This window comes from Hemitrygon akajei, chromosome 22 (genome assembly GCF_048418815.1).
Source record: "Hemitrygon akajei chromosome 22, sHemAka1.3, whole genome shotgun sequence".
Lineage (NCBI taxonomy): Eukaryota > Metazoa > Chordata > Chondrichthyes > Myliobatiformes > Dasyatidae > Hemitrygon > Hemitrygon akajei.
The window spans coordinates 64,908,730-64,925,682 of NC_133145.1; the positions used below are offsets into that span (position 1 = coordinate 64,908,730).

The following is a 16,953-nucleotide window of genomic DNA, read 5'->3' on the forward strand; positions in this document are numbered from 1 at the left end:
AGCAAGGAGGAGTTATTAATACTAATCCAAATAGATTGTGATCTTCCAGTTAGGAAATTGAGGATCCAATTGCAGAGGGAGCTACAGAGTCCTAGGTTCCGTAGCTTATTGACCAGAACTGTAGGAATGATGGTGTTAAGCGCTGAGCTATAGTCAATGAACAGCATCCTGACTTAGGTGTTTGCATTGTCTGGGGCTGATCTAAGACCATGTGAAGGGTAATTGAGATTGCGTCTGCTGCAGACCTACTGTGGCAATAGTCAAATCAGGCTGCCTCTAAGGAGGGAAATGAGCAGTCGATGTTTTGGGTCAAGACCCTTTGTTGGGACTGGAAGAGAGGGGAGAGTATAAAAAATGTGAGGGAAAGCAGTGGAGCAAAATTCTTTCCCCTTCCCCTTCCCTCAGCCTTTACCTGCTTTTCAACCCCTCGTCTGAATCTGTCTGTCACCTACCAGCTCTTGCTGCACTCCTCCTCTCCTTTTCATTCTGGCTGCCTTCCCCTCTTTCTCTACAATCCAGATTACTCAGAAAGGTGGGAGATTAAAAATCTGGTTGAATGGTGCCACAACAACAACCTCTACAACTCATGTTCTCAATATCTATCTATCTATCTATCTATTTTATTTGGTTTTCTTGTATTAACATAGTTTGTCATCTTTTGCACTTTGGTTGTTTGTCAGTCTTTGTGTGTAGTTTTTCATTGATTCTATTTTATTTCTTTGTTCTATGGTGAATGCCTGTAAAAACTGAATCTCAGAGCAGACATATATGTACTTTGACAATAAATTTACTTTGAACTTTTTTTTGAACTTTGAAATATTGACTGTCACTTCCAGTCACTGATGCTACCTGACCCCGCTGATTTCCTCCAGCTTCTTTGTGTGTTGCTACTGAATAATAAATAGTTTTGAGCTATTAAATGAGAGCAAGTTGGTGTGGGAGATAATGTAGCAATAGCTGAAACAATATTGAAGTGTTTTAAATTGGCTCATATATTCAGAACCAAACACATATGGGCGCTGCAAGGCTTGTAATTGTAACATGGCTTCAATTTTTTTTAAAACTGTGATAATCCCTCTGAGAATTTAAGTTATTTCAAGGCACGTGTGGAGGACACTCAGTCGACAATGTTTGGAGGAGTAGCTTTGTAAACAGCACAGAGTTTGATTCAATGTGGGCTGGTGAAGCAAAATACACTTTTAAAAATACTATCAATTGTTACACCATCAGCTTGTATTGCAAAAGTCTTTACTTTTTCTATTACTTGCTGAAATAAATCAGGAGGGATTGGATGCCCCTGTTTCATCCCATCTGATGATAGAAGTCATTATGAGTTTCCTGTTGGCATTCAGGGACCTGTCAGATTGATAGAAAAGTTTCAGACAAGGTTCTCAAGATATGTGCCCATGTTGCGCCACATTCCCATCCTGCTGCAAGTTGCCAGAATTCTGCTTCAAATGTATGAATTGAATTGAATTGAATTGACTTCAGTCCTTACATCCTTCATATACATTAGGATTTGGGGGCCCATACCAAACTTCTTCAACCGTCTAAGGTGAAAGAGGCGCTTTTGTGCTTTTCCCACCACACAGCCGGTATGCCTTCATATACTTCTCCCTCCACCTCCTTATTCTGGCTTTTTCGCCCTTCCCATCCAGTCACGATGAAGGGCCTGGGCCTGAAACATTCACTGTTTATTCCCCTCTATGGATACTGCCTGATTTGCGGAGTTCCACCAGCATTTTCTGCATGTTGCTCTGCAGAATCTCCTGTGTTTGTCATACAGATGTTAATTTTATAAATGCCTCAAATCTATTTATCATAAAACAAATTAAATGTATTATGCCTCGCTCAGCTCTAAAACTGGTTAGTTCTTTGAACAGTGTAACATTCTGCTGTTTTTCAGGGGCAGTATAGTAGCATAGTGGTTAGCGTAATGCTGTAAGTGGCAGGCATCAGGATTCATCTCCTGCTTCAGTCTGTAAGGAGTTGGTATGTCCCTGTGACTGTGGATTTCCTCCAGGTGCTCCAGTTTCCTCCCACATTCCAAAGACGTGCGGGTTAGGGTTAGTAAATTGTGGACATGCTATTTTGACACAGGAAGCATGGTGACACTTGTGGGCTGTCCCAAGCATATCCTTGGACTGTATTGCATGATAATTTATATTCCATATATATGTGATAAATAAAGCTAATCTTATACTTTGAGTATACAGGTTCTCCCCAGCTTAAGAATGCCCGACTTAATGTACAGCCCACTTTAAGCATTTGGGAGACTGGTGGGATGTGTTTGTGAGCCTGCAGGTATCATCTGCCATGTGAAATTTTGGTTCCAACATGTAGATTGATGCGGATTATTTGGGGTACATGGAGCTTAGAAAAATAGATGGCTGCAGTAGGGAAGCACTAGGCAGCTTCCGGAGTAGGTTATATGGTCGGCACAACATTGTGGCCCAGGAGAGCCTGTAATGTGCTGTAGATTTTCTATGTTCTACCAATAGTTCACAGGAATGGAGCCCTGCTGTAACCTAACGAGGAGCTGTCATCATTAAGCTAATTCCTCATTGTTGCTGCATCTGCCTTCTTTGGAGCTTCTGATCCTTTCCCATTCCTGAGGGGCTTTTATTAGCTCTGCTTTATTTTTCCCAAACTTTCCATTATTTTTCCTCTGATAATCCTGGATACAACAGGGTGCGGCAAGCAAAGTATAAGGTTTTTCTAAATAGAAAGGTTAGAGTTAAGTGATTTATCTAATTTATTTGGTGTGTTTTGATGATTGCCACTAGCAACAAGCATACATCAGTTATACAAAACCTGATTTTGATTCTCAATTCCTCTAACAATAAACACCAACATACCATTTGTCTTGCTAATTGCTTTCTGATCTTTCATGTTTACCTTGACTATTTCATGTACAATGATACCCAGGTCTCTCTGAAAGCCAACACCATTCAATCTCTCAAAGTTCTAAAATAAACTTGTTTTTATCTTTTACCTCTTCATATTTATATTTAATTTGCAATTTTCTATTTCCATTTTAGGATGAACTCTCAGATGCTAGCCAGGCATCCAGCTTGGTACCAACAAAACCCAACACTCCCATATCTGCTCTGCCTGACTCTGCCATGGGTGATTCAACACCTCCAAGAAAGGAAAGCCTGGAGACCGAAGGACTATTCAAAAACTTGAACCAAGCTAGTAGAAAACCAGATAACAGGAAAAATATTGATGTGCAAGTTCAGCAGGACACAAGAACGCTAGCAGTTGGTAGGTACCTGACACTAAACAAGTCTTGTTCTAACAAAAATTTTGCTGCAGGAATTGAAAAAGTTGGAATTATTTCCCCAATGTTTTCCTCTTCAGAGTGTTCCCTTGTGTTCAGTTGTTTTTAATCTTTCCTAGCTCAGTAATGCTTTTCAGAAAGCTGATAGGTTGCATGTCTAAGATTTCCCTTGTATAGAGGAATGAATTTGAGCAGCAGTAACTTTTTAAGAACAGAAGAAATAGACTGAGGTGTAGGTTTTTATGACCGTTTATGCCTGCACTACCATTGTATTATATTGTGGCTAATCTCTTACATTATTGTCACTTTCCTGCAGTATAATCTTAATATCTACAAAGACCATAAGACACAGAAGAAGAATAAGGCCATTCAGCCCAATGAATCTGTGCTGCCATTCCATCATATATTGTCCCTTTCAAACCTATTTTTCTACCTTCTCCCCATAACCTTTGATGCCCTTACTAATTAAGAACTGATTCCAATTCTGAACCTATCAGTGTCCACTTTAAATACACCCAATGACTTGGACTCTACAGCCATCTGCTGCAACAAATTCCACAAATTCACTACCCTCTGGGTAAAGCAATTTTTTCTCATATCTATTCTAAAGAGGCATTCCCTCTTTACTGAGGGTTTGCCCTCTGGTCCTAGACTCCCCCACTATAAGAAACATCCTTTCCACATCCACTCTATCTAGGCCTTTCAATATTTGATTGATTTCAATGAAATCCCCGCCCCCCCCCCCCCCCCCCCACTTCATTCTTCTAAACTCCAGTGAGTACAGGCCCAGAGCCATCAAATGCTCCTCATGTGTTAACACTTTCAGAATCATTCTCATGAGCCTCCTCTGGGCCCTCTCCATTGTCAGCACATCTTTTCTTAGGTATGTGGCCCAAAACTGCTCACAATACTCAGTGCAGTCTGACCAGTGCTTTATAAATTCTCAGCATTACATCCTTGTTGTTATATTCTGAGTGGTGCCTCAACATCATCTCTCACTCAGTGTCAGCAAAACCAAGGAGTTGGTTATTGACTTCAGGAGGAGGAAACCGGAGGTCCATGAGCCAGCTCTCATTGGTGGAGAGGGTCAGCAAATTTAAATTCCTCAGTGTTATAATTTTAGAGAACCCATCCTGGGCCCAGCACATAAACACAAATATGAAGAAAGCATGGCAGCACTTCTACTTCCTTGGGAGTTTGCAAAGACTCGGCACTACATCTAAAACTTTGGTAAACTTCCTTAGATATGTGTGGAGAGTATATTGACTGCCTGTATCACAGATTGGTATGGAAAAACCAATGCCCTTGAATGGAAAATCCTACAAAAAGTAGTAGATTCGGCCCAGTCCATCACAGGTAAAGCCCTCTCCACACGGAGGACATCTACACGGAGTGTTGTTGCACAAAAGCAGCATCCATCATCAGGGACCTCCACCACCCAGGAGATGCTCTCTTTTTGCTGCTGCCGTCAGGAAGAAGGTACAGGAGCCTCAGGACTCACACCACCAGGTTCAGGAACAGTTATTACCCTTCAACCATCAGGCTCTTGAACCAGAAGGGATAACTCACAACCTATGGACTCACTTTCAAGGACTGTTTATCTCATGTTCTCGATATTTTTTGCTTGCTTGTCTATCTATCCATCTGTTCATTCGTCCACTCAATCAGCAACTTTTAGGTACTGTCATTCATTGACATAATGTCATTATTGGGATTGGGCCTGTTGAGATATAAATAGGACCTAAGTTGTACAAAACCAGTGCTAAAAGGGATCTCAGTAGACTGACTTTTGAGGATTATGTGATGTTCTGCTGCTTGGTTTATCAATAAAACAAAATAAAACTGCAATATTCCCCCTGAAATGGGATGCTATTGTGCAAGAGAGTTGAATTAATACATTAACTGTATTAGATCTGAAGCTGTGTGACGGGATTCCCAGTATGCTTGGATGCTTTACAATCTGAAACACTTCCTTGATTTTACGAGCACTTGTTCTTTGAATAACAACAAAGGCCTAAGAGAAAACAGCCTCTTTCACATGAATTCAAGCACATTTGTAAGCAACACAGTGTCCCCTAAGAGACAGTTTATGTTCTGCCAAGGGAGCCCATAGATGCAGATGGTGCAGTTAGGAAGATGTTGTTCATCTTGAGTAGCCCCTAGGATTGTGGACATCTTGTTTCCATTCTGGTTCTGTAGGTTCTGAGGTGACTGATGAGGCCCCTGGGGGACATGTAGACTCTTACACTAGCTGGCAGGAAGTGCCAGAAGAGTTGAGAATTGAGCAAGCTTATGGGTGGTTACGGTCCTTCTGCCATTAATGCTGGGTTCTCCATGCTTCTGATACAAAGGTTTGAGATAATCAAAACTGTTTCGAATGCTCCTCCATCACCTTTGAGAGGTCACAAGCCGCAGATTCCCAGTATTCAGTGGAGATATTGCATATTTTGTAAGAAGTCTTTGAGAAGACCCTTGAAATTTTCAGAATGAGGTTTAGAGTTCAGAATGGTATTTGTTTTAGGAGTCAGTTTAGTTTTGCATAGACTACTTGTGTTCTTGTAATGGATTTGCTGACTTTCACCAATGACAACAATCCTGTATTCAATCTGATTGACAGAATTATTTATGTAAGATGACTTGTAAGCTCGTTTTCATTAATATTGTTCAAGGCATGACCGAAAATGAAGAGAAATCAGAGGTTCAAGCTATCATTGACTCAACACCTGAATTGGATATGGATCGTGATTTTAGTGGCTACAAAGGAACAAGGTCAGTGTGTATTTTTACGCAATGTCATTGATTAACCTTTAGTCTTACTTGAGCAACCAGGAAAGTAGATCAGTGCAAATGAAAAGAAATGTTAGGAAAAGGAGGAAACTCTTTTGTGGGGAAAAAAAACATGTTAATTTCTCAAAACAAATCAGAATTGGGAAAACTGAGAAAGGCTTAGGGGGAGAACAGACTCCAGCAAGTGACCAGTGGTGAGTTGGAAAGATAAATCCCTTTGGAGACAACAACAATTGTCTTACTTGCTCTTGCTCCTCCTCCCTCATGAGGCAAAGATTTACATGCACCTTCTCCAGCATAGTGTAATGCATTTGGTGCACTCAATATATAGTCAAGATCAGGTACAGACTGGCTGACCAAATTGCAGAGCAACTGTGCTTTGTTAGCAATGACCACTTAAAGGAAATGAGGACAATAATCTCGAACAGATGAGCAGGAATTTCTTTAACCAAAGGGTAGTGAATCTATGGAATTCATTGCCACAGATGGCTGTGGAGGCTGGGTCATTTGGTATATTTAAAGCGGAGGTTGAGAAGGATCTTAATGTTACTGGATGAAGGTAGGAGAATGGAGTTAAGAGAGATAACAAATCAGCCATGATTAAATGATTCAGCAGACATGATGGGCTGAATGGCCTAATTCTGCTCTTGAGTCTTATGGTCTTACAAGTGATGGCGATTTAAACAATAATACAAATGCAAAATAGGATACATGTTCAAAACTGAAATGTACTGTATGTTGGGAATGAGGATCAGAGAAGGTTTATTAACCATATATTTCAAACATGAGAAAATTTGCAGATGCTGGAGGAACTCAGCAGTCTAGGCAGCATCTATGGAAAAGATCCACTTGCCTCTGCGTCCAGCACCTAATTCTCTCTAACTTCCGCCATCCCCAATGGGATCCCACCACTAAGCACATTTTTCCCTTCCCACCACTTTCCATTTTCTGCAGGGATTGCTCCCTACACAACTCCTTTGTCGATTCATCCCTCCCCACTGATCTCCTTCTTGATACTTATCCTTGCAAGCGGAATAGGTGCCATACCTGCCCCTAAACCTCCACTACCATTCAGAGCACCAAACAGTCCATCCAAGTGAATCTTTTGGGGTCATCTACTGGATCCAGCGCTCCCAGTGTGGCCTCCTGTGTTTCAGTGAGACCTGACGTAGATTGGGAGACAGCTTCTTCAAGCAGCTACACTTCGTCTGCTAGAAAAAGCAGGATCTCCCGGTGACCACCCATTTCAATTCTATTTCCCATTCCCATTCTGACATGTCAGTCCATGGTCTTCTCTACTGCTGCGATGAGGCCACACTCAGGTTGGAGGAGCAACACTTTATTTTCCGTCAGGGTACCCTCCAGTCTGATGGCATGAACATTGATTTCTCAAACTTGCACTAATTGTTCCCCCAACTCCCTCACCATTCCCTATTCCCATTTCCCTTTTTCACCTTATCTCCTTGCCTGCCCATCACCTCCATCCATCTGGTGCTCCTCCCCCTTCCCTTTCCTCCATGGTCTTCTACCTTCTCCTATCAGATTCCCCCTGCTCTAACCTTTTGTCTCTTTCACTAATTAACTTCCCAGCTCTTTACTTCACCTCTCCCCCATCTCTTGGTTTCACCTATCACCTACCACCTTGTACTTCTTCTTCCCCTCCCCCCACCCTCTTAATCTAACTTCTCATCTGTTTTTCCAGTCCTGATGAAAGGTCTCAAGACTGAAACATCAACTGTTTACTCTTTTTCGTAGATACTACCTCATCTGCTGAGTTTCTTAACCATTTATTTAATTAGTTTATGTAGGAATTGTATCAGATTGGAATCCTCCATTTTGCACAGAGCTCCTTAAAGATAATTTTTTCAAAACAAAAATGGTCTGTGGTTGGCTCTTATCAATGAACAATATTAAAAGGGTTCAGTGCTATAAGGAGTTCAGGAAACTTTCACATCCTACCCCTCTCAATAATCTTTGATTGACTCTTGCTATTTTTTTAAACAGCACGCCAACCCAGGGAATAGAAAACAAGGCATTTGATCGAAACACAGAATCCATTTTTGATGAATTGTCCCAATCAGCTTCTGAGCTGATTGGTGATGTGGATGAAGGGGCAAATTTGCTGGGTAAGTGAAGATCAATTGAAGGTACAGCTTGTTTAAAATTATGTGTCCATGTCCAGCTTAGCCAAATTCTTCATAGCTGAAGAAAAATAGTTACTGGACTATTCAGAACAAGATGTAGAACCACAAGAACCAGCCCTTTGGCTCATAGTGTATAGCTGAATTAATTAAACTAATAACGTCTAATTACACTGATCCTTCAGCCTGTGCCTGTCTAAGCCTCTTAAGTACCTTTACTGTATCTGCTTCTACCCCCCATTCCCGGTACCCATCACTCTCTGTGTCATTTAAAAAAAATATCTTGCCCCACACATCTCTTTTGAACTCCCCCCATCTAAAATGCATGCTCTCTTATATTGGACATTCACTTATTTGTTTGTTTATTTAGAGATATAGCACAGTAACAGGCCCTTCTGGCCCAATAAGATGTGCGGCCCAATTATACCCATAGGACCAATTAACTTACTAACTCGTACATCTTTGGAATGTGGGAGGAAACTGGAGCACCCAGACGAAAACCACATGGTCACAGGGATAATGTACAAGCTCCTTACAGCCAGCGATGGAATTGAACCAAGATAGCTGGCACTGTAATAATGTTACGTTAACTATTACGTTATTGTATCTCCCTGGCGAAAAAGATACCAGCTGTCTATTCTATCTATGCCACTCATAATGTTATCAACTTCTATCCAGTCTCCCCTCGTCCTTTGCCACTCCAGAAAAGCAGTTCAAGTTTATCCTACCTCTTATAGCATTTACCCTGTAATCCAAGCATTCTCCTGGTAAGCATCATCTGCACCTTTTCCAAAGTCTCTATACCAGGGGTTCCCAACCTGGGGTCCACGGACCCCTCACTTAATTGTAGGGGTCTATGGCATAAAAGAGGTTGAGAACTCCTGCTCTACATCCTTCTTATACTAGGGCAACCAGAATTAAACCCATTACTCCATATGCAAACTAACCAATGTTTTATAAACGGACACAGAACCTCCTGACTCTTTAGCTCAATAAAGGTAAGCAAGTAAAAATCTGAGATCACTGGACACTGTTTGTCAACCTGAATCTCATGTATCAAAGGTTCATTCTGTAATAATTGATGAATAATACAGCAACACATGACTGGCATAGCTGTTGCAAATTGGGCCTGCAGATTGTTTCTATCTCCTGAAATTAATTTCTTAATCATCAGGGTCCCCAGTTAGGAGAAACATTCAGGGAATTTCCAGATTACAAATGACCTGACATATGGAAATCTGACTTTACACGAATTCACCCATGCATTTCTAAAGCATATCCCAAGGAAGTAGTATTAAACTGTTTCATGGCGTTTATTAATGACTGGATTCAGTACATATTCCATGTTTAATGATGGTCAATGTTTGAGTTATTATTCAATAAAATGCAAAGATTATAGCAAGTGTTGATAGAATGATACAATATAGAAAATGGATATTTCTGATTTGCGGAGAGATGGGCTTAAGGACAGTTCTTAGAATAAGAACTCATCTGTATCCTGGGATGCCAGAGTTATGTAGTGACTAGTAGTGTTTCCTGTTTTGTGTTTGGCTTAATCTCAGTTTGACATGTTTATAGCTCACTGAGATGAATATTGGAATCTGGTTTTTTAATCCAAGCTTCTTTTCAAAGTCAGGAATGAGGCACAAAACTTTATTTTATTAACAGTTGATAGAACAAAAAGAAAAGGAACAGGGCAGTGACAGGGGTTGACTCCTTGAAGAAGAGAGAGAAATAAAAATCATGCCTAGCATAAAACAGCTATTTTTATACTACTGACATTAGGAAAATTCCATTCAAATTTGTAGATAAGAGACAACCAGTTAGAAAGTACTAATTTGAATAGTGCAGTACTGTACCAAGTTAACCGATGAGAAAGCACTTGTATACTTAATACAGAGCAAAGAAGCTTCCAGAGCTTTCCAGAATTACACTTTGTATAACAATGAGGCTTATTGAACTTGTATAAAATACAAGGGATAATAAATTGTTAAACTGCAAGAAGAACAATTAGTCAGTCTAATCTAAGAATTAAACAGTTAGATCTAACATGAGTTCACAGCATATTATGAAAATGCAGTTAAAAGAATGGATATGATTTGACTATAATGCTAATCTAGATTTTTATTTCACCTTTGTTTTAATTAAGAGTAAATCAGATTTCCTCATGATCATATTTTGGAATTCTCCACATTATAGTTGATGTTGCAATCTCAAATAAATTTACTAGGTAGCCATTTTAAGGTGCAACTGTGCATCAGATATGAAATGGACTTGTACAGAAGAATCTTCTGAGTTATCCAAAGAGATGATATATGGAAGGAACTTGGGCCTTGGGCTCTGACAGTAGAGGGCTGTGCATGTGGAGTTGAGTAGCTCATGGGGTTGTATTTACAAGCCAGACTGACAGAGTGGAGGTGGGAGAGATTGCCGTAGTAAGGTGGAATGAGTTAAGTGAAGTAACTCAGAGAAGAATAATGAGCATAGCTGTCAGAGGGGGGCTAAATGTAAAAGAAAAATTTGCATTTTTTTTATTGAAGGAAATATTATTTGAGGAAGTGACCCCAAAGAAAATTTAAGTGTGTTTAGTTTCAAATGAATCATGTTTAATTGTTTAAGAGTCATTCAGTTTCTTGGTTTAATAGCAACACACACCAAATACTGGAGGCCAAGCAGACCCTGTCCTGCTGAAGGGGCTCAGCCTGAAACGTCGACTGCCTCTTTCTGTAGATGCTGCCCAGCCTGCTGAGTTCCTCCAGCATTTTGTGTGTGTGTTTTGCTTGGATTTCTAGCATCTGCAGGTTTTCTCTTGTTTAGCATCTTATTTCTAGTGTGTTAATCTTTCATGTTTCAAAGACTGACCAGAAAAATTATTCTGTTGTGCACAAAATTATAGATAAGCTCCTTAAATGGAAAATAGCACTGCAATTCAAAATAATTTCTAAAACTGTTTTGTAAAATTAGTTTCTTTAAAATTTTCTTTTGTGGGTTACAGAACAAAACCATTTGAACACATAAAACCTGTGCCATACTTGTTATCTGATGTAACACATATGTATGTTTTGAACAGCATTTGAGTTAGCTATTATAACAGAATGAAATTGGTTTGCTGTGTTTATAACCAAAAATGAGGTGCAACTCAATTGGATCCTAATATTAAAATTTGTCATGATGTATTTACCAGACACCTGACTGCCAGTTTATGAACAAGCTGCAGGGTACAAAGACTAAAAAAAAATTAAGTGAGGCAGTTTGAGAGCTCAGTGATGCAAAACAGATTGCAAGATGTCATTTCTGAAGTGCTTCTGATTTTACAGATACATCTACTCTTTTGCCCCTTCACTCTCCTAACTTTTCTCTCCCTCCTAAATTTCATGTCAACGTGTTGACTCTGCTCAGTATTGGATCTCAGTTTTTAAAAAAATAAATTTAAAGACCATATAACCACTTTCCATCTGTCCCGTTGTTTCTCTCCATACTTTATTGGTGTCCTGTTCTGAGGATTGTGGTCTTCTTGAGCATTGAACTCTGGTACCTTGGATTTTCTCAGGAAATGTAACATGTAAAAGCTGCGCTAAGAGGAACTTCAAATTGGCAAATGTTTAAAGATCAAAAATCTGAGACTTGACCAATATTCAGGATGCCACATGAGAAATGCTGATGGGGGGGTAGGGGGGGGGGTGTGTGTATGTGTGTGTCTGTCTCAATCAGATGTTTATTGATATAAATGCAGTGCATCTTGGGTCCTAAGCAATTTCTCATTCCTGCATCACCAATTTGGGTACCTAACATATAGAACATTATACAGCACAGGAGCAGGCCCTTCTGCCCACAATGTCTATGCTAACCATGATGCCAATCCAATCTAATCCTATCTGCCTGCACATGGTCTCTCTCCCTCCATTCCCTGCCTGCACATGTGCCTGTTGAAATGCCTCTTAACTACTGCTATTGGATCTGCTTCACTACTTTGCCTGTCGTTTTTCATCCTTTCTTCTCTTCAACCAGAATGACATTGGTTTTGCTTTAAATATGACTCACCGCCCCAACAGAGTGGCATTAAATTTGCTTTAAGGCCATACGACCATAAGATATGGGAGCAGATTTAGGCTATTTGGCCCATTGAGTCTGCTGTGCTATTTCATCATGGCTGAGTATATATAAAATATGACTTGATGCCCAAACAATTATTTTAATCCAGAATCCTAGCAATTCTGCCAACAGGTTTTTTGTTCCTGTAGCTGGTTATTCCTTTATAAAACTTTGTCCAGGTAGGGTGGTAAGCAGACTGTGTGTGTGTGCACGAGTCCTAAAGAACTCCATGGCTGTACAATTGGACACTGAATAGTTTCATATTTTGTTCTGTTTGCTTATAATGTTATTTTGTTCTGTTATTTGCATGTTCCTTTTTGTAGTATTTGTGCAAGTAGAGCTGTACATAATGTTGCTTTCATACATCCGTGTGCAGCCACAGTGGCAATGGACCCAAGATGAATATGTTATGTTTTCCCTCCCACCTGTAATGCAGGTGATGAGCGAGAGCACTGCTTTATGTGCACCACATATTGTTAATAATAGAAGTAGCTTTCATTCTCAAGCTAATTAGCATTTTTCTTCTCATGCTTCCTTTCTCTGGGGCTGCCCACCCAGGGGAGTTTTCTGGTGTGTATATTTTCATGTACCGTATACTGTACTCCCACTGGTGTTTTCTGTCTGTTTAATTGTACTGTTTTTCCATCTTTTAGTCACTGAGACTTGTTTCTTTTATTGTACAAGTGGTAATACTTTGTTGCTGTGTGTTGCTGTACAAGAATGTGCTTTGTAATTTTAAGGGTTGCAGCATCTAAATACAGTAAAACAGCGATAATCCGGCACCCTTGGAGCTTTGGCATGCCAGGTTTTCTGGATCACCAAATATTGTATACATTACACCAACACACTTTTATTTCACATTTATTTCAAACAAGTTGAAAATACAAGCACTCTGGACCTCAACTTCAGCCATGACCTTTCCTCATCCCCAGCATTCCCGACCCAGGTTCCAGCTGCCACCACGTGACCTACCTCATAAGTATGTGTCAATGAATGCGCAAGATGCTGAACAAATGGATACCGTATTTTCGGAGTTTTACTGTATTATTGCTTAAATGTGAAGATGAAAATAATTATGAATATTTATGGCAGGAAGAAACCTACTCACCCATAGTCCGTGCTGGCTGGAATAGAAATAACCCAATTCAAAGGCCACTACAGTCTTACTAGTGATTGAGTTGTGGGGGGTGGAGAGAGCAGGGGCAGCACTGTACAGTAGCAGTTAGTGTAACTCCAATACAGTGCTAGCTTTAAGATTGGGTTTAATTCTCACTGCTGTCTATAAGTTCTCTCCATGACAGCATGAGCTTCCTCTCTGGTTTCCTCCCACATTTCAAAGATGTATGGATTAGGATTAAGTTGCAGGCGTGCTAATGTTGGTGCCGGAAGTGTGATACTTGTGGGTTGCTTGGCATAATCCTCGGTGATTTAATTTGAAGCAAATTATACATTTTGCTATTTGTATCGATGTAGATATGACAAATAAAGCTAATATATCTTATCTCATCTTCTAACTTGAGGACGTGCCCTGAAAGGAAAAATGATTCTTTGAGTATATTTCTGGGTAGTATTTTTTGTGTGATGTGGTCTCTGGCTCTATCAGTTTGTGAAATTCAAATCGCCATCACCCACAGGATGACAATAGGTGTATTCCTCATCTCCCTACTAATCCATCTTTTCTAATTCTTTTCATCTCTTTTCTCATGAAAATATCCTCCTTATTTACTTGTAATTTTATAGATCCCACTTTAGTACCCGTCAACTGCCACTATTTGGAAAAATGCATCACCAGCTGATCCAGACTTTGCTCATAGCTACAATTTTCAGTCCTGGCAAAATCCTCTTGCCACTCTCCAGTGTACTTGTATTTTTCCTATAATATGGTGAGCAGAACGGTACACATTTATATGAGCTTTTCTTAAACTAGTATTCTAAACAGTTGCAATACCCTCAAAATGCTGGAGGAACTTAGTAAGTCAGGCAATATTTATGAGGGGAATAAAGTCAACATTTTGGGCCAAGACTCTTCATCCAGCATTTTGTGTGTGTTGCTTAAGATTTCCAGCATCTGCAGAATATCTTTGGTTCTAAACATTTCTTGTATGACCTCCTTGCTTTATTGCATTGTCCCAGTTAAGAAAAAACATCTTCTGTTGCTTCTTAACACCTTGCTTTCATTCAGGATCTGTGAACATGCACTGTGAACAATCTGTGAACATTTTTCCTTTTCTCCATGTATCTCAATGTTCTCCCAGCTTTACTGTGTATTTCCTCATCTCTACTTCCACAAGTGCGTTACACTGCATTTGCCATTTTTCTGCCCAGCTAACTAGCTCCTATATTGTTATACATTTTTCCTCATTCTGATGCAGCAGATAATGCTGGAAAATCACTGGTTCAGCCATCCATAACTAAATTACCTGTCAACCTTTGCTTCCCACCATTTATCTCCAGTGTTGTCTATATATTCTTCTGTAATCCTTCAGTTTTTCCCATGTGCTTTGGTTTCCTCCCACATCACAAAGACATAATGGGCTGTAAACCACCCAGAGTGTAGGTGGCTGGTGAGAACATCAGAGAAATATTCATGGGAATGTGTGGATAGATTAGGTTACTGGGGAACTACCTGCCATTTGGACCATGTCAAAGTCTGTGCTAAAGTGTGTTGTCCTTATTGAGCCTCCTTGTCACTTCCAAACGTTCAGCTTAATCATGCATGATATCCCTTTAACAAAGGTATATAGAATGTTCTTGAATAATCAGTGCTTCCTAAAGGAATAATTTTGCTTCATCCCAAAATTGCATTATTCCAACAATCTACTGATTGTTTATCTGCTCAGTTTTACCCAATGATACAATGTTATATCTCCAAACCTCCAGCAGCATTCCTGTAGCTGGTGAGAGTGGGCAGGTGATGATCAGAGCCACTCTTCTTTTAAAAGCTGAGGATATATTTCATCAGGGTTTGATGAACTTGGCCACTTTCACAATGCTAAACTCCTGAATACTTAGCCCCTCCCTTACAATATTTGCCACCCATTTAATATTTTGTATTCTGCCAATTAGCAAGCAGTTTCAATATTGGGCCTCTGTTCTAAAAGTGACCACAAACTATTCATTAAGTTTTTTCATATAGAGACTTTTCCCCCACACAGGGTCGCTGTATTCCTTCATTAGTTGCTTTCTTGCTCTTAAAGTATTCTTAAAACATTTTAATATCTTCTTTGATTTACTTCTCTGTTATCTCTTCATATGTCTGTTTTTTTCCTAATTTCCATAAGACATATGAAGGAGCAGAATCAGGCCATTTGGCCCATCAAATCTGCTCTGGCCTTCCATTGTGGCTGATTTATTATCACTCTCAATCCCATTTCAATTTCACTTTAAAATTTAAACCTTTTAAAACTTTTTGTTGTATGAAGCTCTTGGTGTTTAACACAGGAGCAAGTGTATTTGCTGTGCCTTACCCTCTCAGCTCTGCATTTGGAAGTCCCACTTTTGCCCTATCACTTCGCAGCCTTCCCCAATTTACCACTTTTGCCCCTAATTCATTCTTTCTTTTCCCATATTGTGATATATGTTACTGAATTATGATCACTCCCATAACACTGATCACTGCCAATGGGGGAAAACAGTGAGGCAAAAAATGCAGGTTAGTTAGACCAACATCTGCTAGAACCATTTATAAAAGATCAACAAACATTGGAATGTGTAGGAAGTCATAATTTGATCAAGCAGTATCCACAGGGATTCATGGAGAGGAAATCATGATGAACATAGAACAGAACAGTATAGCACAGCACAGGATGGGCCCTTTGGTCCACAGTGTTGTGCCAACCTATATTAATCTTCTCCACCATCAATCTAACCCTTCCCTTCTACAAAGCCTATGCCTAAGAGTCTCTTGTGTTCCAGGCACCCACCACTCCTGTTATTTGAAAATAAACCTACATCTGACAACTTCCCTAAACTTTCTTCCACTTACCTTAAATGGATGTCCTCTGATATTAACCATCGCAGCCCTGTGAAAAAATAAGTACTGGCTTTCCATTCTGTCACTGCCTATCATAATCAAATATACCTACATCATCCTCTATTGCTCCAAAGAGAAAAGTCTTAGCTCACTCAACCTATTCTCATAAGACATGCTCTCTAATCCTGACAGCATCCTGGTAAATCTCTACACCCTCTTTTCTATAATGAGACGACCAGAACTGAACACAATACTCCAAGTGTAGTCTAACCAGGGTTTTATAGAGCTGCAACATAGCCTTGTGGCTCTTGAACTCAACCCTGACTAATAAAGGCCAACACACTATATAGCTTTTTAAACACCCTATTAACTTGCACGGCAACTGTGAAGGATCTGTGTATATGGACCCCAAGATCTCTCTGTTCCTCCATACTGCTAAGAATGCTGCTATTAGCCCTGTACTCTGTCTTCAAGCTCAATCTTACAAAGTGTATAATTTTAGACTTTTCCTCATTGAGTTCTATCTGCAACTTCTCAGCCCAGCTCTGCACCTCATCAATGTCCTGTTGTAACCTATGACAACCTTCTACGCTATCCACAAATTCATCAACATATGGTGTCATCAAGTGTATACAATTAAACAGAAATCAACTATTTTTAAGCACATGGAGGGTACA

The 16,953-nt window shown here is 39.9% G+C and overlaps 1 protein-coding gene across 4 annotated transcripts in view; it reads left to right on the forward strand.

Moving 5' to 3' along the window:
* spag9b (sperm associated antigen 9b) overlaps positions 1–16,953 on the forward strand; it is a 288,655-nt gene that overhangs the window by 187,048 nt on the left and 84,654 nt on the right. For all 4 annotated transcript variants that reach the window (XM_073026482.1, XM_073026481.1, XM_073026483.1 and 1 more), the window contains 3 exons: positions 3,042–3,267; positions 5,953–6,052; positions 8,075–8,196. In XM_073026482.1, coding sequence (XP_072882583.1) covers positions 3,042–3,267; positions 5,953–6,052; positions 8,075–8,196 — 448 coding nt within the window. The remainder of the gene's footprint in view (positions 1–3,041; positions 3,268–5,952; positions 6,053–8,074; positions 8,197–16,953) is intronic.